Below are 23,806 nucleotides of genomic sequence, written 5' to 3'. Positions count from 1 at the left end.
TATAAGTGAGTGAGATGTTTTACAGTTCTTGTGATTAACGAGAAAATTACAAATGTTTCTTAAGCGTCTGAAAACCAATAAATCAGGGATATATTTAACAATGTCATGATACATTAGTATGTATTGTGATTAGCAAGGAATAAGTAACCAGTAGAATGTAATGTAATTAGTCAGGATAATCTTCCCACTATTTTACCTATTTCATGCTTTCTGTTCAAAAAGGTCAACAATCTGAAAAATGAAGTCCCATATAACATAACACAATTAGTTTACTCATGTTTTAATAAAATTTAAACTGAAGAACATGTTGTATAAAATTGTCTACAAGGCAGGGAATGTAGGTTTTACAAAATACAGCGATATCAACGACTTCCAGGTAAGCATACATCAGTAGGTACCTGCTACATATAATACTAATAGACTCCTACAAGATCCTTGTACTACAGCTGATATAATATGAGATACAGATATTTTGTAAAGGCATTATCACAGTTGTTGAAATGGACAGAATAAATATAGCACAGACTTTACATAAATTTATCAATATAATATCAAATATCAAACAAAGTAACTGTATTATCATCAACACAAGCTAAAGACAACATATAATATCTAATACAAAGCAAACTGGACAGTAATCACTTACTACTGGTTTAATGATAAATTTAATGCAGTGGAAAAACTTACTATGGGATCATATTGATGATACATTCCTCTGTCGCCCATGCAACATGTGGTTTTGGTGAGAGACATACATTTAACAATGGACATGACCAGTTTGAAAGTATCCTCAATATTTCCTTCTACTATTATGAACTATTCAGAACTCTGTAAAATTCAAGCACTTTCAAATTTACATAATGAACAGTCACTGTAAAAATTGTGTACATCAAATGTGGTAGGTGACTGTTACATAATAGCCAGCTGGTACCTGACAAGTAAACATGAATATTTCTAGGACGGTTATGATATGATTATTGAAAAAAAAAAATACACATAAAATTGTTATCAGTGCAAAAAGTTCATGAAAACAATAATTTCTATCGTATGAGTGCAAATGGAAGTATTTCTGAAAAAATATATTAAAAAATGATCCAATTACACAGATACAGAACAAAAAATATTTTGAGCATGTTGAGAACTTGCAGTCAACATCCATAAATACCAAATACTCCTGATACAAGTATTAGCTACATGTTGAAGCATTAATATTGAGCTATCCAGTAAGGCACTGCATGCTCAGGAAGCAGACATATGTGAACCAATTTAACAGTGATACTTTGCGAACATATTCAAGCATATTTCATAACTTCAAGAACATGTGTTAGACAAATATTCAAAACAGTAAGTTCCACCATGATTCAACACAAGGTCACAACAATTACTCTGATGAATGATCTTTGTACTGTAACAATGTCACATTAGAGATGAGCCTAAAATGGCAATAAACTCACAACAAGGTTGTCAGGCAATGCAGTAAAAAAGAGCATGCATGACAAAGACAAACAAATACGTAAGTATATTATAGCTATATTTTCTTAAGTCTTAATGTGTAACTTATGTCATATTTATACACACATGCTGCCTGAGTCAAAGAGAGTTGAATGTATGTACAGAGAATGCTGGATAGTGTCATGTGACGTGGACGTGATCATGTGATATGCTTCTACTATGGCATCTTCAGTTTCTGGCAGTGTCACACGTAGTTGGACGGACAGAATTAAAGGCACTTCCAAACAAACACACTGAAATACAAGAAAACACAATTAATACTTTTCAAACTGACAAAATAAACATGTTAATAAGGCCAGATAAATTTACTATGTTTTATTAACAAACTAAAATGCTTTTTCTAAATGTCATTTTGATTGTATTTTACTTATAGTGTTTATTTCAATTAAACGATTCAACCATGACAACATCTTCCTTTTTTTTCATTTTGCCTTCTGCCTCTTGGCATATTGAACAAGAAAATCCATAAAACAAATTAATTTGTCATGGCTTCACTGCTTAAATTAATACATTTTCAGATTTGAATGACGATTAACTTTTGTTAACAGTATTACCCAGTACATCATTCGTCCTGTCACAGGATATATTTTTGACAAATAAACACTACAGATTGCAATTATATTTTGGATAACAATTTTCAAAATAGCATTATTCTACCATGTATGCTGGAGTGGCGAGGAAATAGATTTCTGTACGAGTTTGTAAATATTTCATTCTTTGCAAATTTGGTTCCATTTCATGCACCCAATAAAGTTATGACTGTCTATGTCAACTTACCAACAGTCATCTCCTCCGGTACTGACCAGGTGCTTGTCATCACTGGTAAAGCGGACATTAGTCACATGTGCAGAGTGACCTCCGAACCTCTTGTGAGGGGCCTGCAATAATAAAAATACAACCATACTGTCCCAGTCTATAATCAGCTATGGTCGAGTCGCACAGACACTCTCCTTACACATGCTTTGAAGACAACTGTTACATAATGTCACAGCTGATAACCCTTATCTCAGAAAAAAAGATTGCTAAATAAACATAAGGTTACTAGAAAATGGGAAGTTGTATATATACAATAGCAGGGTTAGCAGGTCCTCTGCTGGCCACATGTCATCATGCAAATACATGCAAGTGTACCATGCACATGCCTGGTCAGAAAGTTAAAGATGTATTGTAAACTTATTTCAGGATATGAAACTTAATCTTAATCACAAAATACCAAACGGATAAAATAATTGTGCTTGATGCAACATACTTATGTGCTTGACAACAGTTATATTTGGAAATATGTGCTGTACAGTGTGGTGTGTGTGTGTGTATGACAGACATATAGAAAGAGAGACAACTAGGAATACTTTGGGATATAGTATCATGCCATCTATGGAACGAGGTCCTTTCTTCTAATTACTTGGTTTACAGATTTTATTTCCCAAACCATATAAGGCTATTGGTGAAAATAAACATAAAATTGCAGAAACTTATACATGTTTAGGTGTTCTGGAATGTATGGGCATGGGGCTGAAATCAGGGCCCATTTGCACAAAACGATCTTAGCACTAAGATGATCGTAACTCCCATACTTTAACATTGCCTTACAATAGTCGTAATGCTAAGATCGCTTTGTGCAAGAGGGCCCTGAACATGAATAAACAAATGTGCTGCTGTGTTTGCTGCTTTGAGTGACAACTTAAAGCATTTCTTGCTTTTTAAATCAAGTTTGGAAATTTTAATATAACTTAAGTTTGAAATTTTGTACCAGATTTGGGTGGAAAGAAAAGAGGACTCCGCATCTGAAGAGTTTGGGGGAACTGCAAACCAAGTAATGAAAAGCAAACCACCTGACTATATACTATACTATGCACATGCTGCTGGATGGCCGTACTGATGCAGAGTGTGCAATACAATCTATGTACATGTATCTGATTTCAAGGAAATATGAACAACACATTTCTCAACTGCATGTTGTGGGGGCCATGTGCAAGCTGGGAGGTCATAAGTTGGGGACCAGTATGTAGGTAATATTCATTCTGAAATCTCCATATATACTATTCCTTCATCCCACACACAACTACTAACCTCCTTGCACACATGATACAGATCTAGCAGAAGAGATGCAAAAGTTGACACTTACCAAACTCTACAGAAAGAAAGAATAAGAACCATGTTTAGAATGACAGTTCATCTTTTCATTAATGGTAGTAATCATCATAAGTTCATCATAAATGTTTTCGTGTCAAATGTACCAAGGCTGTTTATTACCATAGAAAACCCCTACCTCATTAGTGCTCTACAATTGTTATCTCACGTTATTTGCAAGATATAATATCTCCTATGTTCACAATTATGCTTCCAACTTACCATTTTGTCAGAACATGGGAACTCGAAGAGTTTGACGAAACCGAAATCGTCGCCAGTTGCTAAGGCATTTCCAAGATGGGAGAGATGTGCACAGTTGACATCAGCATTACTGGAATCCTTTGGCCAGATGCCCAACACCTCCGGGCCGAGAGTGCTGCAGCACAGACAATAACTAACATCACGATAACGCTCATGGTAAAGTGTGTGTGTAGATAAGGTTAGGTTACGACTGAATAACGGACATGAAATAGTAACATATAGTTACGTGAGGTCATAACATTTAGGAGAACTATGACGTCACAATACCAAGGTGACAATGGACAAATAACTTACGCCTTTACATTTAACCTAGGCGCGTATTTATGAATGAAATGTTGCTCTTTTTGAAACAATGTAGGTTCATGATAAAAATTTAGCTTATATAGCGGAAAAACTAAAAGGTTGCCGCTTCCACATGTTCACTGAGTGGAATCGTGCGGCTGTGTGGCTGCTTTATTTGTGAACGCTGAAGATTCATTCTTCTTTTTAATTTAAGTTCTGTCTTTCCGATATACTTTTTATTGCATCCACTACAAACAAACAAGTAAATAACATTTCTAGTATCACAAGTCATATTTTGTTTTACAGTAAATTTAGTGTCCTTTGTAATTTGGACTGAACAGCCTTCAATTATATTGCTGCAAGTAAGGCAACGTTTGTCACCGCACTTAGAAACCTGTGGAGTGATGACAACAGAATCAAATTTAGAACTTGTTAAAATCTTTCTAAGATTTTTGGGTTGTCTTTGGCTGTTGATAATTTTGTATTTGCTCAATATCTTCTCCATTTTAATACTTTGATTCAAAATAGGCAGGTATCGTTGAACCATGGATAATGTTTTTTCATGATTAGGGTTGAAGGTAGATACTAGAGTTAAATTATTCCCAATATTGTTTCCTTCAGACTTTTCTTTCAGTTTTAGATGCTCAATACTTAGCGCCTTCTGTATGCTATCTTCAATTAGCTTTGCGGGATAATTTTGATGCAGTAGGAAACTCTTAAGTTAACCAAATATGGTTATAATCATACTCCGACAAGTTACATGGTGTCTATATAGGAATATTCTCTTTCACCCTCCAAACAGCACCTTCCCATATTCTTAAAGGGATGAATATGCTCACATATCAACAAATTATTTTGACAAATTATGCAGCCTGCTATATGACAGTAAATACAAGTTAACAAAAAACCTCCACCTTTAAAAGCACCTCTCCCTCCATCCCTAGAAGTACACCCCTTGCACATCCAACCTTTGAAGTACCTCTTCCTGCACCCTTTGAAGCTACTCCCCCTGCAACCTCCCTGCTCTCCCTGGCCTACCTGGTCCACGATATCCAGGTGATCTTGCTGATGGCCTTAGGATCCTCCACCAGGGTTCCTCCAGGTACGGCAAAGATCTGGTTTAGATAGGCTCCTGTTGATACCTGCACAATACAACATGGCAACTGTTAGAACATGTGATTCTATTCAGTATGAGTTTACAAAGCTTTCATGAAATATTCCAGCATTATTACACTGTGGAACATCATGAGAAGTTTTCGCACATTTTAACTATGTGGAGAATAGAACCAGGGTCTAGAGAGTGACAAGCAAATACTTAGACAACGAGGTTACCCCCAACACCCAATCTGATTGCTCTAGCTTGAAGAATCTTTCAAAGTAGAAGAACTTCCCGATTCTTGTCCTTACCCGGATATACTTGCTGTCGGCGGAGAAGTCCATCTGTATGACAAAACTTGGGATGCCATTGCAGTAGCCCTTGCGCACCAGGTTTGGGCCCTGGCTGATGTCATAGAAGTCCACACAGCTGTCCTCCGACCCCACAGCCAGATACTTGTTGTCAGGGCTGAACCTGCATACAGAGGGGTTAATGTCAATCTCAGCAAGGAGGCACCAACATTGTGTTTAACATTTTCTTTACATGGAGTATTGAGTGGCTATATTCAAGCTATACCACTATCAAGCCAGGGCCAGAAATACCAGTTACTGAAAACATGAATGCCAATGCGGCACACTGATACAATCAGCCATGTCACAGTAACTGACCATCAAATCCACTCTACTCTGCCCTTATGACAAGTAACGTGTTACTGGGGACCAATTCTACCTCAGAATTCCAGCATGGAAATCAACTAAAGGTTTTGTAAGTCAGTGAATACTGATTCACACCCTAGTCAGTGATAGAAACACAGCTCCATGCCCGCCACTAATATTACCTTTGTTGCGAAGAAGCCCAAAAGCAGTGAATAAGGTTTTTACCTGATGTCATTGATGGACCCAGACCGGTCTCGTTTCTTAGTCCACAGTTTCAGGTCCTTAGAGAGAATGAGGAACTCTCCGTTCTTGAGCCCCACAGCAATTAATTCCCCATCTCTGCTGAAGGAGACAGACCTGGCAGGACCTACTTCTAGCTTTGCCAGCAGTGACTGTAACAATAACAGGACGAGCATAAATGAGTGAATGTTGTTTAACATCGCAGTCAGCAAACTCTAGATACATCACAGCAGCCTGTAGATAATGAAGTCTGGACCTGACAAACTGATGGGTGATATCAATGTCCAACAATGTTTGGGTACAGTGACATTCAATCAACCAAGTCACTTTTTATACTTGATGTTTATGACAAGCAGTGTGTGCTGGGGACCTTGGCCCAGTTCCCCCCACAGGAAGGACTATAAAAGAGCTAGACACCGGCATCTGTGTATGTTTAGTTATGGAGAGTACCGTATTTTCTTGAGTATAGTGCACACTTTTTTTCCAAAAAACACAGCCGTGTAGAAGGGGGTGCGCATTATACACGAATGAATGAGTTTAGATGTTTTCCCCCCATGGAAAGACATTACCGTGAGCACGTAACACCGGAAATACCATGTCAACAAATCCATACCGAAGTTCGCAAATTATTCATGTAATTACACTGTCTGGCTATAAAAAGTGTTCTTTGTACAGTCAAGTCTCGTTAATCCGACATCGTTGGTTGCACATGATTGTGTCGGATTAACGAGTATGTCGGATTAACGAAATTAAGTGATTTGTGATTGAAAATCGGACATCTTCACGATAGATAACAACCGTGTGTTTCCTCGTGTAAATGCAAGTGCTACTGTCTTAACAACTTGCTCCATCTACTTAAAATAGTCTGTCAGTGTTTTCTGTTTCTCACATTTTGAAGGCACATTTCTCAAAGTCCCCTGTTCGCTTGACGTCTAGGGCTGGTGGTTCTTCAGCATCAACATTGTCGAGGTGTAATTTCATTTGTTTCTTATAATAAAGCTTGAAATTCTTTATGATCCCGGCATCTAGTGTTAATTGTTAAAGTTAATCTCTGCAGCCGGTGCGTGTCAAAACACGGGGTTGTGTACTCGCGGGCAGATGACCACGGAGTACGCTGACCACTGTGTCGGATTAACGAGACTGATTAATGAGTGATTTCGGTAATTCGTTGCAAATTAGGTGTGTCGGAGTCGGAGTGCGAGAATGTCGGATTAACGGGACTAAATAGCGCTGAATCAATCGGTTCCCATCATTTGTGTCGGATAAAGCCGAGTGTCGGATTAAAGAGTGTCGGATTAACGAGACTTGACTGTATATCTGGACTTATGTTTGTAACCCATTTCATTAATTTCATTCAAAATTCCTTTTAATATTGTTTTGATTAATTTCGGCGAAATCGTGTGTGAAGTGATCGGAAGATTACCGCTACTGACGCCTTGAAACGAACTTTAGTTGACAGAGAATGGATACATACAGTCAAGTCTCGTTAATCCGACACTCGTTAATCCGACAATCGGCTTTATCCGACACTAATGATAGGAACCGATTAAATCAGTGCTATTTAGACCCATTAATCCGACAGTCTCGCACTCCGACTCCGACACACCTAATTTGCAACGAAATACCGAAATCACTCATTAATCAGTCTCGTTAATCCGACACAGTGATCAGCATACTCCGTGGTCATCTGCCCGCGAGTACACAGCCAGTGTTTTGATGCGAGGCGAGTCGGCTGGTAGCTGCATATTACAAAGCTGCAGCGATAAACTTGCTTAACAATAAACAATTAATGCTTTAAATAAAGAAAACAGGATAATTCACATGCTTAGATTACCTCAATCTTATTAAAATCAGATACAAGTTCTCGCTATTGACGAGGACATCCCATTACAAGTCACGTCAGAACAACCTTTCGTGAACTATGACCTACCAATGAAATGACCAACAGGAAGTCGACGTTAGCCACTCAGAAAGCAGCTTTCTTAAGCTTTGGGTACCAGTTTCAAAGTTGCCACTTCCATTTCAGACTATGCTTTTTAAAGTATTTTGAATCTGTCAAACAGTCCGTAACAGTTGTTTTGTGTTAAACTTTAATAAAATAATGCCTAGCTGATCAAAAAGTACAATTTAAACAGTAAATAAACATGTCTGGTGATTTTTTATCTCAAATTTCGAATTTGTACTGACGAAGTTTCTCATCACCCGTTCGTTTGGCGGACTTCGCTGAAGGGGTACGGTGTAATTTTTTTCTGCGCATAATATTCAAATTCCTTTTTTTCCAAAATATTGAACCCACTAGAGGGGGGTGCGCATTATTCATGGGTGCACACTATACTCAAGAAAATACGGTATATATAAGAGAATTATTTTTTTTATGAATATAAAATAACTGTAATTAACCAATCAAAATGGTTAAATGTAGTTCTCTGGAGATGAGGTGAAATGGGGCTTTAACGTATTATAGTCCAGACCAATGCCGATTTATAGTGCTAGTCCACTGAGATACCATGCCGCAGTTTAACATGAATACCCCACTCAGACACAGTATACTGTGCCAACGTGTCCTTGTATTAGTCCCTTAATGCCAAGCACCAGACAACAAGTACTAATTTTTAACGTCTTTTGGTGTGACATGGCCGGGGATCAAACCCCGGACCTTCTGCTCTCCGGGCGGACGCTCTACCATCAGACCACGGAGACAGTCAGTTTTCTGGAACATATCCATACATATGCATGTGACAGCAAAGAGTCGATGTATAGATAGTGCGGATGCTCTACCATCAGACCACGGAGGCAGTCAGTTCTCTGTAACATATCCATACACATGCATGTGACAGCAAAGAGTCAAAATGTAAAGACAGTGCCCTACCTTGGCAGACACATCCCAGAGTCGGACTGTTCCATCATAACTAGCAGTGATGTACTGAGGGAGGGTAGGATGCCTGTCTAGCCCCCACACTTCACCTTCGGCATGACCACCAACTATCGTCTGGACTGTTCCATTTTTCTCTCCTACCTCAATGACATCGTTGTCTTTTGTACCAATCAGAATCTTGCCCTAATAGTAACAAAAAAATTAGTAAGAAAATCTTAGAATTTCTAATAAGATACAACAAGCAAGTGATATGAAATTCAGACAAGACAGCAAAGGAGGGAAGTGACTGACTGAAATTGAGTATAAAGGATCTGTACCTTGTATCTGAAGACGGACTTGACAACTTCCGGCTTGAGACGTCCCTGCCCGACAGAGAAAGCTCGGCAACGCTTCATATCCTGATCCCACAGTTTCACAGGTCCATTTTCCTTGGACCTAAAAATGTATATCAGTGAGGGAATGAATAGGTTTTTCATACCACTTTCAGCAATAGTCAAGCAAAATCACTATCTCATCTATAAGTGCCATGTCATAAGCTGTAGCAACAATGAAGACAGATGAAATCCATAGTCAACTCCGTCTTCAAAGCAAATTCACCAAGAATAGTGGGTTAGAATTTAGCACTTGGAAACAAACCACATATTTGTCTGAAGTTATGGGATCCTCAGGGTTAGTAGAATTTCAGACAGTGTTGTAAAACAATCTTCCTATTCAGTCAAGACTCCTATCCAGAATACACTCTATCCGTAAATAGTTTCATAATCTGTATTCATTCAGATCTGGCACAAGACATGAATGAAGCTATCAATTTTGTAAAAATCTTGTAGAATTTTCCTATTCGGAATATTCTATAAGTAATACGTTACCACTGTTATACCGAGGCTGTTGTCTCCCACAACTGCTGCTATAGCGAAATCTACCACAGAGATCTCAATTACCTCATGCAGCACGTGCGTAGCCACCTAGCTGCCATGTGACACCCTTCACTCTTGTCTCCTGCGAGAGCAAGTGCTCGGGGGACGGACGGGCGGGCAGCAGCCTAGTGGTAACGTATTACTTATAGAATATTCCGAATAGGAAAATTCTACAAATTACATTAAGTAATACGTTACCACTGTTATACCGAGGCTGACTACCACAGTAGGCGGTGGGGAGCACCTACAACCCGAATCCTGACTGCTAGCGTTCCTTCCGACCAGCGGAAGTAAACACCAAGGCGGAAGCACTCGATGCGCATGCACCTAGCTAGGCGTTACCCTATAGGAATACCAAAGCACTGTCAAGCGCATACCGTAAGGCTCAATCGTCATTGCCAAAACGATTGGTGACTCCAAACGGCCCCACTGGATAGGTATTTCATCGCCGCAGCGGATGAGAACACTGTATCCGCGTGAGCTTAATCGTAGATCAGGTTAAACAGTCGAAAAGAGGGAAATTAATTTCATTCAGACCGTATATCCCAGAGCAAGCCTACTTAAAGTATGCATTAGGCGCGTGACCTAATTCCAGTATTTGTAAGCATGCATCACAAGGTTGGGATACACGACAGACAATTAAAGACATAATTGTCAAAATACAAATAAGGACAAAGCACACAAAAAGCCGCCCTCACCTGTGGTGTGAGTGCGCTGGTTTGCGGGACCCCAACTCCTGTACCCACGGCAGTGGGAACATTGGAGTAGACCCAGATTGACCACCGTGCAAGGTCAGACGCCTGAGGAGTTCGGAATTGCGCTGGGCACACCCCTTAGGTGCCCGCTTGCGCCGCGATCCGCGGGCCAAGACGGTGCACACTCTCCACGACGGCATCAGCGACCTGTTTGAGGTAATGATTGGCAAAAACCGAGTCAGAACGCCAGTAACAACCTCGTAATATTCTGCGAACAGAGATATTCGAGTGTAGGGCAAATGTTGCCGCTAGCGCCCTGATCTCGTGCGGGTTTGACCCCGCTACCGGTAACCCCCGAGACCGGTACACCAGATTGATGACAGAACGAAGCCACAACGCAATCGAGTTGCGAGGTATGTCAACCGTGCGATTAGGGTTACACGATATGAACAGACGGTCACGCCCTTGTCTACGTTCATTCGAAGCCTTAAGATAATACTTAAGGGCCCTAACCGGACACAGCGCTCTGTCCTCAGTATCAGCAGGATGTAAGATTTCTTTGAGTGATCTTACAGTGAATTCTCTCTCCGTTTGCCCGACTCTCTGATTCTTGGCGACGAAGCCCAGGAGCAGGCCCAGGCGGACCGCTCCTTCGTCACCCCTATCGAATCGTACCTTGGCGACATCGAGTGCATGAATTTCGGATACACGTGCCGCCGTGGCAAAGGAGAGGAGAAATGCTGTTTTCCAAGTCACATGCCGGAACGAAGCACTATGCAAGGGTTCATACGGAGCTTCCGTAAGTGATTGCAACAATAGGGAAAGATCCCAGGCCGGTGCCCGAAGGCGGCCCTTCTTAAGATCGTGCTGTTTGAAACCCTTGATAATACCCCGTATCACCGGCTCTTTGGAGAGACTGGTACCCATAGCAACGTCCCGTACCGTAGCAACGGACGAGACATAGTTGGCAATGGAACCCCCGGAGAGTTTCCGGGTCTCTCGCAAGTGAGACATGAAACGAGCAATATCCTGCACAGATACCTTATCTGGCGAATGAATGTGATGTTTACAACACCACTTCGTGAAAATAACCCAACGTGCATTATACACATTCTGGGTAGAATCACGATGCATACTAACGTATGCCCGAGACGCCCGGCGAGAAAAAACTTTACTCCTCAGACGCTCGGTGACAACATCCACGCGTGCAGATTGAACTGCCCTGCGTTTGGATGAAGCTGACGGGTGTGAGGGTGGATCAAGAGATCCGGTCTCACAGGCAGTGGAAGTGGCGACTGCGTGACCTGGGTCAGCAAGTCGGGGTACCACGATCTGTTCGGCCACATGGGCGCGATCAGTAACATTCGACAGCGAACTCCTCGGAGCCGGCTTAGAATGTGTGGTATCAACGCTGTCGGCGGGTAAGCATAAGCGACCAAGCCCGTCCAGTCTAACGCGAGAGCATCGTGATCGATGGCCCTCGGGACCGGGACTGGTGATACAAACAACGGGAGTTGATTGTTGAACCGCGTTGCGAACAGGTCGACCATCGGACGACCCAAACGTTCGCACAGCCACTGAAACACTACTGGGTTCAGCATCCACTCTGTGGGGCTCGGATCCTGAGGCCTCGATAGAGCATCGGCCAGTACGTTCCGCACACCTGGGATGTGACGGGCGCGTATCTGGCACGGGACACTGTCCACCAGAGCGTAAAACTCGAACGTGAGATCGAGTAGCGAGTGACTGTGGGTTCCCCCCAGTTTGTTCACATAGGACACTACCGTCGTGTTGTCGGTCGCCAGCATGAGCCGGGCGTCGACGAGACGATGCTTCCAGTGATTGACTGCGTTGATCACTGCCTTGAACTCGAGACAAGTGATGTGAAGACCTAGTTCGTCTAAGCACCACAGCCCCGAGCTCACCTCCCCCTTTAGATGGGCGCCCCAGCCCACTAGAGAGGCGTCTGTATACAGGGTCAACGTGGCCCGGTAGGGCCGCATAGAGACTCCTGATAAGACAATGTAAGGGACCGTCCACCACTCCAGATGCGGTCGGAGCCGATCCGGGAGGGCGACGGTCGCACTGTTCACCTCCGTTGCTAACAACTGGATTAAAAACCGTTGCAGCGGGCGGAGTTGGAGACGACCCCGTGCGGTGCAGTCCTGGGCTGATACAAGTAGCCCTAACAGCTGTTCCCAAAAGTGAACAGTCTGTTGCACCGCTAAGACTTTGGCAATCATCGCCTGAATTTTGTGCCACCGGTCTGGGGGGACAAAGAGGCGATGGGACACCGTGTTGAACCGACCTCCGATGAACAGCAAGTTCTGAGAAGGGGTTAACTCGCTCTTGGGGAGATTGATAATCCACCCAAATTGCTCCAAGAGCCGACGTGCGAAATCGAGATGGCGTGACAGGGTGTCCGTCATTCGATTTGCTACTAGCGAGTCGTCCAGGTACGCGAAGTACCGGACACCCCTCCTGTGGAGGAACCCCACTATGGGGGTGGTTAACCGGGTGAACAGCCAGGGAGCGGACGTGTGAATCATTCTGAGTTCGGCACTGTCCTACTTGGGAACGAGAAATATCCTGGAGTAAAACCCCGGTGTTATTTCTGGTAGAGCTAACTCCCGTACTGCCCCTTCTCCACCAACCTGCCGATGGCATCGGCGAGGATGGGAAGATCGGTTTCCGAATCGAAACCTGCCAACGGGGCAACGGTGAGCGGCGGATTCGCTTTGAGATCAAGCCGATAGCCGTACCGAATCGTGTTGACCACCCACGGGTCGTCGAACACTTGTTCCCAATTCTCCCAGTAAGTCTGGAGTCTGGCTCCCACTGGGGAAGGAGAGGGGGCCCTGACAGGTTGCGACAGGCGCAACTGTCCAGGGCCAAGTGACTCGGGTTCGCCTAAGGGCCAACCGAAGTTGGCGCTGTCGGCATACGAACCCCTCCAATGAGAGTCACCTGGAGGGGCCCTTGCCGTCCGTCGACGACTTGGGCTTCCCCCAGTTCCCCGTCTTCCCGCGAAAGGGCAGCTGATTGCCCATACCGGAGCCCTCAGGGCGGGGCTACTTCCCAAAGGAAGAAGAACCCGACCCCTTAGACCCACCGGCCGCAGCAGCCTGGGGCGCGCTCCGGTTAGGAGCGGCACCCAGGCGCCTATGCAGGGACCCAACAAGAGCAAGTGTGTGCCGAGAGTCCTCGGCAACGTACTCCAGGGAAGCATTTGAACTGAGCAGGCAGTTGTAAATGCGCTGGGCACGGTCCGTGGGAGAACCTTCGACCAGACGGGCCGCTGCAGCCAAGTAAGTGTCTCCGTGAGACATGGCGTGCCGAGCGAGGGCGTCCAGCTGGTGCAAGGTAGCTTGCGTTACCGTAGCAGCCGGTGGGGCACGGACACCCAACCGCTCAACATGGGCCTCCGCGGTAGGACCAGCCTCGGGAAAGGCAAGGTCATGTACCGGGAATAAACCCTTTCTCCACGACGTCGGAGGCAACGGGAGACCCCGACCGGAGGCCGCCGCGAAGGCGTTCTCCAAGGAAGGCTTGAAACCGCGCAGCAAGGTTGATGCGGGGAAAGCCGTGTCGGAAGACTCATCGTATACCTCGGAGGAACCCACAGTCGTGGATTCCCCGCGGTACCGGCCGGGGCATGTCCTCAAAGAGGTCATAAACCATGGCCACGCGGTCCTAAACCGATAGCGGGAGCAACGGTTCGGGGGAAGGACCGGTGACCACGGGAGCCGCCGCCGTACCGGTGGACCCCGCGTCCGACCCCGCGGCCACCGAAGTGGCCGGGGACGGAACAGCCAGCGGCCTATCCTGAGATAAGGCCGCCAGCTTGGAGTCCACAAGTTATGCAAGTAATGCAGTGACGGAATCCCCGGACAGCACACGGGCCGCCAAGAGATCCGCCACTTTACCGGTGGACCCCGCGTCCGACCCCGCGGCCACCGAAGAGGCCGGGGACGGAACAGCCAGCGGCCTATCTTGCGATAAGGCCGCCAGCTTGGAATCCACAAGTTTCGACAACAATGCGGCGACGGAATCCCCAGACAGCCCGAGGGCCGCAAGGGGATCCGCCGCAGCCGAGGAGGTGGTACCCGCACGGGGACCCCGACCGGACGAACCGGCCACCACAGGGGTGGAGACGGACTGTACGTACAGCCGGTACCGCTCAAAATCCGCAGGCCCCAGACCTTCGCACAGGATGCACCGGGTGTCCCCGCAAGGAACCCTGCACCGCGGGCAACGATCGTGGGGATCCCGGGACGACAAAAACTTTCTGCACACCCCATAACTCCGAGGAGCAGGGGTAGAGGGGGTGGATACTGGGGACATATCCATGTCAGACATTGATTGTTTGCTATAAACAAAGAACAAAACATGGTTACAACGCACGCACCACAATGATTCACAAACGAACATTTTCACAAGAAAATAAACGAGCAATGTGAACATATAACATACACATATAACATTTATTAAAGAAATAAGTTATGTTAACCCCCAAAACATACAAGAACAGGGGAAACGTAAAACACAACGTGCATACGCGAACCCCGCAAGTATATAGAAAAAAGGGCGTGAAAAATTTTCCGTTTGGCGGGAAAATTATAACCAAGCGTAGCTACCGCAACGCCCCATAAAAGCACAGTTTATTAGAGAATAAACTATAATAAATATCACCAAATCTTCAAGGAACGCTTCAGCAGTAGAAAACACGTCTTGCTAAGCAGACGAAGGAGACAAGAGTGAAGGGTGTCACATGGCAGCTAGGTGGCTACGCACGTGCTGCATGAGGTAATTGAGATCTCTGTGGTAGATTTCGCTATAGCAGCAGTTGTGGGAGACAACAGCCTCGGTATAACAGTGGTAACGTATTACTTAATGTAATTATTAATCACTCATAAAGTGATATATTCTCAATAAAACCTATACATGGACATATGGATGGCTGAGAACAGTCCATGATCATATCTGGACTGTGCTTCACCAGTTTTCACTTATCCAATTACAAAATAATTCACAAAATTAAACACACATTGCTACCATACTTTAAAGCCCCATATATTCAGAGCTAAGCATTGCAAGTCTCAAAGAAACAGAACTTGTATAGATTACTTACGGTGTTTCCTTGCCTCCAGTGACAATGAGTCCATCTCTGAGTGTTGTATACATACTGAACACAGGGCCATTGTGAGCCTTCTGTACCAGTCGGGTCAGAGTGGTGTCTTTCCACACATACACATCCCCACTCATGGCACCTGTGTAAGTGAGGTTGTTCTGGAAATACAGGATAGACAATATCACTTTATGACTGTTTTGTTATTCATACATGATTTACAATTTTGTAGCGTCTGATTTGGCTTCTTTGTCCAATGTCTTTAATAAAAAGTGATTACAGATATTTACAAACAATACAGATTATGAGGGCAAGACGTTTAAAAATGTTTCATTATAACAAACGGAAGTTTGTTGCTTTTTCTTTAAAACTATGGATTCAGTAATTGCAGCAAAAGTTTAATATCACATGCAGGTAAAATATGCTGCACAAAAATGAATGAAAACCATATCTGATAGTTTTAAAGTAACTTATAATGTCCTAGCAGCATTCAGAGACATTGTTTTACATACAGCTAGTTGCAATTTATCACCAAGGTAATATTCATGTTACATAAATGAACATATCATCTCAAGTGGGATAGAACAAAGTCACAAAAACATAAAGAAGACATTGTTTACGTACAGCTCCGAAGGCAACGGACAACATGGTCTGCATCTTCTTGACATCTGCACCTGACCCTGCATCAGTGAGGATGCCCCGCTTGCCCACCAGCTGACTGCCAGCTACTGTCCAAAACTTCACATGCTTCACACCCACAGACACAAACTGAGTGTCGCTGTCGGGACGGAACTCAGCCTGGAAGATTCTCTGGGAATTTCCTGGTGCAGTTGCTACTTTGGAACCTGTCACATAGACAACGTATCTACTGTGGAATCTTGGATTAAAACTCACGATCGTCATGCTAGGCCTAACCGACACAGCTTCCACAGTGAACTACGACATTTAAAGACAAAAGTGAGCAACATGTGTGAGGTTTTATGTCTTTGAACTATGAAGGGCCCTTTCACATAGCATTCATAGCGCTGTGATTTTCATAACCCCTAAAGTTTAACATAGACATAGACCCAGGCTCAGTTCCACAAGTGATCATAGTGCAGTAAATGTAGCAAATGTATGTTACAATGAAAGTTATGATAGGCATAGCACAAAGATCACTTGACTTTCATGCAACATTCACATATTGTCCGTACAGCCTTACCATCCTGCCACCTCCATACAGCCACGTTATGCTCATCTTCCAGTCCAACAGTCAGCAAGTATTTCCCTGTACATGAGAAGTCCACGGAACAGACTCCCTTAGAGTGGACACCCTGGACAATAGACATAGTCTCCTTGGTTACTGCATCCCACACATGCACAGATGGCGGGTTGCCGATCTGGCCGCTCGCAACCACATTCTTCAACTTCGGGTGCTGATTGACAGTCAAACAGATGATGTCGTCAGTGTGCTTCACATAGAATGACTGGCTTCCTGGAACAAAAAATACAAAGTGTAAAAAGCTAAAGCTAAAAAAAGACTTGTTACTATTATCATAATATGAAAATGATTCTATAAACTATCACTAGTTACTGAATTGATCCTTCTCCCTAGTTGATTTTGGTCAGAAAAGGAAACTAGTTCCCCGTAAGATTTGGCTTATTGTGTGAAACTGTACCCCAACAGAATCCTGCGTACCTCAAATTCACAGGCAACAGTGATATATCTTGAACACTGTAACTCATATTGACAGATTACATACTTACAAAACTGGTTTAGTACATGAACCTAAATGCATGATACTATTCTCTTTGGCACTGTTCAAAAACATCATGTGTATGTGTACGGGTATAGCTTTATCCACCTTTAATATTAATACAGTGATCACCCATGTGGCTACAAAGTAGCTAATAGAGTGAGAGTGAGAGATTGCATAGTATTTCAAGCCACTTAACAATATTCACAGCTGGGGGTCACCAGAAACAGACTTCACACATAATACTCATGTGGGGAATAAAACCTGGTCCTCGAGTCAATACTTTTGCCCTTATACTTTCTACCTTCCACCTCCAGACTGTCAATGGAACATAGTGCTGCAATATGCTCATATGTGTGTCTGTACCTGATGACAGATTCTGCACAATGCCTGCACCGGCTGCATGGAAGACAATGTCAGCACCGTCGTTCATGTAGCAGAGGTTGCTGCGGGCATCGAAGCCTCTGTAGCCGTGGATGTATTCTAGCTGCAGATCCTGCAATCATGAAATGTTGTTACTTACACCCTGTCAAAATGCATTCAAAACTTTTTCAATATACAGCAAACAGCATGTTTATCAATGGGTTTAGGTTTTTAACATTCAACTCACGCTTCCACTGGGTTATCAGGCAACACTTTCATACAGTATGCAGGGGAAAAAAACCCAGTGTATTATGGGCAGCGAATCTCAATTTAGTCTGCTGGTAGTTTTTTAATATATAATTCATGATATATAGAAGTGAGTGAGTATGGTTTTACTCCGCTTTTAGCAATATTCCAGCAATATCACAACAGGGGGACAACAGAAATGGGCTTCACACATTGTACCCATGTGGGTAATTGAACCCGGATCTTCGGCATGACGAGCAAACGCTTTAACCACAAGACTACCCCACCACCCCTCATTATAAATAACAAAGTCTTTACATTTATTAGTATCACTTCAACTTGTTGATACATGGCAGTAATCAATATATGATGTCATATTTGTTCATTTGGAGGAATGTGTCTACTCACTGTAACCTGGGTCATCTTCCTCCTCTTCCCCCCAGCTGTTGGAGGGGGTTCAGCTCTCTGCACTTTTGGGGGCTGGGGGGCACCTCGGCTCACGGAAGGCCTGCAAGTAGGAAGAATTTTGAATGGTTTGAGTAATCAGCACATAAATTAGCAGAAAGGGACGTTATAAAGCCAAACAAAGATGCAAATGTCCCCTCTTGGAAAAATTTAACAATGTATGTCATGAATTGTATATTAACGCTGATTTTCTATGCATAAGTTTGTCTATATATTATTCAGCACCTTCCTGCCCTGTCTACTCCCAACACAGAGTAGTGAGTGAGTGAGTGAATATGGTTTTACGCCGCTTTTAGCAATATTCCAGCAATATCACGGCAGGGGACACCAGAAATGGGCTTAACACATTGTACCCATGTCGGGAATCGAACCCGGGTCTTCGGCGTGACAAACGAACGCCTTAACCACTAGGCTACCCGACCGCCCCCCCCAACACAGAGTAAGCTATACCATCTAACAGAACTTCTACTGAATGAAGTGAACTTGAATCTGGCAAGCCAGTACTGGCCAATGTGAAACTGCTACTGAAAATGGTCGAACTACAACTGAACATTGTGGATCTGCTACTGAACATTATAGATCTGCTACTGAACACTGTGGAACTGCTACTGAACATTGTGGATCTGCTACTGAAAATGGTCGAACTACAACTGAACACTGTGGAACTGCAACTGAACATTGTGGAACTGCAACTGAACATTGTGGAACTGCTACTGAACATTGTGGTCCTGCTACTGAACATTGTGGAACTGCTACTGAACATTGTGGAACTGCTACTGAACATTGTGGAACTGCTACTGAACATTGTGGTCCTGCTACTGGACACTGTGGAACTGGTACTGAACATTGTGGAACTGCTACTGAACATTGTGGTCCTGCTACTGAACATTGTGGTCCTGCTACTTAACATTGTGGAACTGCTACTGAACATTGTGGAACTGCTACTGAACATTGTGGAACTGCTACTGAACATTGTGGTCCTGCTACTGAACATTGTGGAACTGCTACTGAACATTGTGGAACTGCTACTGAACATTGTGGTCCTGCTACTGAACATTGAGGAACTGCTACTGAACATTGTGGTCCTGCTACTGAACATTGTGGAACTGCTACTGGATATTGTGGTCCTGCTACTGAACATTGTGGAACTGCTACTGAACACTGTGGAACTGCTACTGAACATTGTTGATCTGCTACTGTTTGTATTTTTGTAGTTTAACGTCGCTGTAAATAATCAAGTCTCGACTAGACAATCCAGTGATTGACATCATGAGCATTGACTGCTACAAAACCTTGTGGAAATACAACCAAATGTAGCAGAATTGAAACAGAATCTTATGGGCCTTCTTCTGTAACAGATACACAACCTAGTAGAACTACAACTGAATCACATGGAATTGACACATAGTCTAGTGGAACTACTACTGAATATAGTGGAGCTCCTGCTGACCTGGCCAGCTCCTGAGTGTTCTGTAGGTGTGGTCTCACTCCCGCCTTCTCTCTGATGGGGTTCACATAGATCTTTGATCCATAGTCCATCTTCTTTTCTCTCTCTACGTCACTGTCATAGCCTGTAGGGACAAACATGATTAACTGACTACTACTCACATAATGACTATCTTTCATCATTTCAAATATAAAACTTAAAGATGTACCTGGGTTTCAAATTCCTCAGATATTGTCCTCAAACAGGAGGTTTCCAAATGAGGCACAGACTGATGATACACCAGTCCTCGAAAGTAAGCATGAAAGTTAAGGGGTCCTTTTAATAACTCTCATGTTGAAAGTTTAAGATTTAGGGGGTCTCTAGATTCTACTTAAGGAGCAAACCTCTTGGACCCAATGTCCCCCCACAATTTCTAAAAACTGCATACAGATACCAAATTTTTGCAAGATTATTAATTTCAGGCATCTTTGGTCTCTAAACCCACAAAAAACTTAAGCTCTATCTTTTAGTTTTAAGCATACTTGTTTATGCAATCAAACTGAATATCCCTGACATCTTCGTCCTTGCCCCTACCTTCTTCTTCCTCATCGGTGTCCGAGTCATCACTGTCTCCTGTTGCATTTGTCCTGTTCTCAGACAACCCAACACGGTTCCATACCATCACTGCGGTGTCAGCGCCTCCTATAGAGATAAGCTTGGTGTCACTCTGTGACCATCGCACGCTGGTTACATGAGCGCTGTGGGCGGGATACTTCTTGAACTTAGAATACTTGCCCTGAACAGAAGACAAAGTTAACTTATTGAAACAGGGCAAATAGGATAGTGAGTGAGTGTGTGAGAGTACTGGAGAGAGTGAAAGGATTGTTAAAGTCGTCAATAGCAATATTAGCTTAATCACTGGTGGCACATTCCAAATCTGACCACTTGAACTACAGCTGGAAAGGGTGAAAGATGAAAACGCCTTGTATGTATCCTGTGCTGGCTGCGTGAGTGAATATTATAACTATATCATGCTGGTGTGTACCTAGTTTGGACCAGACAAACCTACAGTAGACAGCATGAAAACCTATTCACAAAATAAAAACAGCATGGTCAAACATTGTAACAATCTGATCCCATAATGAGATAATGATGACCTGTTGTGCCTCCACAATCACTACAAGGTGCTGTCATAAAGTTCAAATTACAAATTCACTGATCTAAGACTAATAAACATTACAAGACAATACCTTTGCTGGGTAGTTGAAGAGCTTAACAAAGCCGAAGTCATCTGCTGTAGCGAGTAGGTTGCCAGACTTTGTGAGACTGGAGGCATTCACATCCGTCACATCACACTTGGGAGGCCACACACCTTCACATGTGGCTCCCAAAACACATGTCCAGCTGTCCCAGGCAAATCTTTCTATTTCCTGGTTCTTCAAGGTTATCCTCTTGCCCCTTGGAGCCTCGAAAAACAGCTGTTCCTTAGCACCTGAGTTAACCATCAGTACCTTTCCTGTGGGTGAGAATTAATAATATTCTAGCTTTCTCATTTAAACCATGGTAAACATGTAACAGCACACAAAAGTTAAAAAAAACTGATAAGTTACAAAAAAATCTAATCAATATTATGAATAGGAAACTTAATAATCATTTCAATGTTTGCAACAGGAATGAGACGGTGCACATGTAATACACCGAATCCCTGTTATTAACTATTATTCTGGTGTTGTTCCTAGTCAAATTTCCCAAATGACAAATTTCCAGGTTAATCAATCATGGGTATGTAGAAATAGACTAGTGGACTAAAAATGTTAGTTTCTATCGTTGTTTCTATCCCTCATCAAGTCATGCTCTGGGAAGCTTTCAGGTACACCTACCACTGTTATCCCAGTCAATGTGAGTGATGTAGCTCGATGCCCCCTTGCAGGTGCCGACTCGCTTAGTGCTCAACACATTGTAGATGTCCACAAAGTTGTCATGGGAGGCAACCGCAAGGTATTTTCCTGCACCTGAAATAACAGTGTAACACATACTGTCAGATATGTTCACAAATTTTGAAATTTAAGATATGTAAATATTTATATCGGTTATTTACCTGGTGAGAATCTGATGTCTGATATTTCCTCCTTTCTGTGATGATGTGAGACAATGTCATCCATACTTTCTGCATTCACAACCACAAAACTCCCTGAAAAACAAATAATTGTCATGTTAAGCCTTTAGCTGTAAATGATTCAGATCAGAGGGGTGAGATGAAATGGGTCTAGATGTAACGTTGTGTTGATTGTTGCACTTATATCTGTGTGTATGTGCGTGCATGCGCTTGGACTAGTCCAGAGTAATGCCGATTTTATAGTGCTATCCCAATGAGATACCAAGCCACAAGTTACCATGATTACCCCGCTTAGACACACTGTGACAGTATACTGACTCCAAGCTGACCAGTCCAGGGCCCACTTGCACAAAGCGATCTTAGTGCTAAGATGATTGTAACTCCCATACTTTAACATAGGCTTACGATAGTCTTAGCAAAATTTTAGGTTTTAGCCTGTTAATGTGCCAGACAGGGAAACAAAAAGTACCATCTTTTAATGGGTTTTGCAGAGCTACAGATAAGCAGTGTATTTGCATAAAATACCCCCCCAAAATATTCAAAACCCATTTACTTTCAATTAACTTGTGTGGAGAAACGCATGCATTAAATGAAATACTCAAATGTATAAAAACAGCTCGCGTAAATACCCAATGATGCTTTTTCAGCATGGGTAAAAAGGAGCTAATTTCCGAAACACAATTACGAGCTAATTTACTTTCCAAGTCAAGCCTATATATTTAGAACAGTTATTTACATCTAAAACATTATTTCATTTTTTTTCAAATCTTAAAATGTTCACTAATTTTGGAAAAACCCAATAGAGTGATGAATAGATGAGTGAAAAAATATTGGTTACCCAATGAAAAATGTAACAGCCCAATTAAAATAGACACTCTAAAGTAAAAACTCAATTGCTCAAAAAGTTATCTGGAGCTCTTGTTTTGGTATGACGCAGTCGGGGATCAAACCCATGACCTTCCACTCTCAGGGCAGGCATTCTATCTGCTAGACCATGGAGATGTTCTTCAGATCAGAGAACAAGATCAACCTTAAACATATCTGCCATTCCTGACTACATGTGCACTAGGAATCCCTTGCCAGAAAACAAATAACAGAAACCCTTATGTGACTAGAATCTTATAAACATGTTTGGATATTTGCCCTTATTTAGAGATAACTTAGCCTGTATTCCTCCTGCACACCAGGTATGGCCAGATTGATTGATGCCATAAAACAATTCTAAACATATCCACAGACATAAGTCCCCCTACACTTACCATCTCTATGCCCAATGGCTATGGCCTTGCCGTCGGGTGAGAATGTGACACATCTCGCTGGCTGCTTCAGCTCCTTGTAGTTGATCATCTTGTTCTCCGCACCAAGCTCCCACAGCCTCAAGGTCTTGTCATCACTGGCTGTAGCGTAGACTTCCTGAGATGGGTGCACAGCCAAGCCCCACACTTCGCCCTCCATGTGGCCCTGTCAACAAGTTTAGGCCACAATCAATGACTGCTAGTGCTGATCAGTATTTTGCTCTGTAATTTCTGTGGGAAGCAAGCTATCTTTACATGTTTAAGTACATTGGGGATGTCATGCAGGCAGGCAAATCAGGAAAAAACTTTATTTTGTTCAATAGTGGGATTTTTCTTATTTTCTAACATGCAGAGGTATTTTAAGACTAGA

At 43.1% G+C, this 23,806-nt stretch overlaps 1 protein-coding gene across 2 annotated transcripts in view; it reads right to left on the bottom strand.

The window, feature by feature from the left end:
- Positions 1–264: 264 nt before the first annotated feature.
- Positions 265–23,806, bottom strand: part of LOC124119899 (echinoderm microtubule-associated protein-like 6) — a 48,069-nt gene continuing 24,527 nt past the window's right edge. The window contains exons 17-36 of one of the 2 annotated variants that reach the window (XM_046482568.2): positions 23,401–23,602; positions 22,124–22,216; positions 21,906–22,037; positions 21,276–21,541; positions 20,620–20,821; positions 20,050–20,170; positions 18,543–18,642; positions 17,892–18,021; positions 16,991–17,263; positions 16,414–16,634; positions 15,793–15,950; positions 9,370–9,487; positions 9,047–9,235; positions 6,163–6,329; positions 5,593–5,755; positions 5,224–5,327; positions 3,865–4,018; positions 3,638–3,643; positions 2,290–2,390; positions 265–1,745 (exon numbers count right to left, since the gene is read on the bottom strand). In XM_046482568.2, the coding sequence (XP_046338524.1) occupies positions 1,721–1,745; positions 2,290–2,390; positions 3,638–3,643; positions 3,865–4,018; positions 5,224–5,327; positions 5,593–5,755; positions 6,163–6,329; positions 9,047–9,235; positions 9,370–9,487; positions 15,793–15,950; positions 16,414–16,634; positions 16,991–17,263; positions 17,892–18,021; positions 18,543–18,642; positions 20,050–20,170; positions 20,620–20,821; positions 21,276–21,541; positions 21,906–22,037; positions 22,124–22,216; positions 23,401–23,602 (2,925 nt within the window). In that variant the 3' untranslated portion in view covers positions 265–1,720. The remainder of the gene's footprint in view (positions 1,746–2,289; positions 2,391–3,637; positions 3,644–3,864; positions 4,019–5,223; positions 5,328–5,592; positions 5,756–6,162; positions 6,330–9,046; positions 9,236–9,369; positions 9,488–15,792; positions 15,951–16,413; positions 16,635–16,990; positions 17,264–17,891; positions 18,022–18,542; positions 18,643–20,049; positions 20,171–20,619; positions 20,822–21,275; positions 21,542–21,905; positions 22,038–22,123; positions 22,217–23,400; positions 23,603–23,806) is intronic. The other variant, XM_046482577.2, reaches the window with a different exon arrangement.

Source organism: Haliotis rufescens, unplaced genomic scaffold, assembly GCF_023055435.1.
Source record: "Haliotis rufescens isolate VD_foot unplaced genomic scaffold, xgHalRufe1.0.p SCAF_3, whole genome shotgun sequence".
NCBI classification, from domain to species: Eukaryota; Metazoa; Mollusca; class Gastropoda; order Lepetellida; family Haliotidae; genus Haliotis; species Haliotis rufescens.
This window is presented reverse-complemented; position numbering and strand designations above follow the sequence as displayed.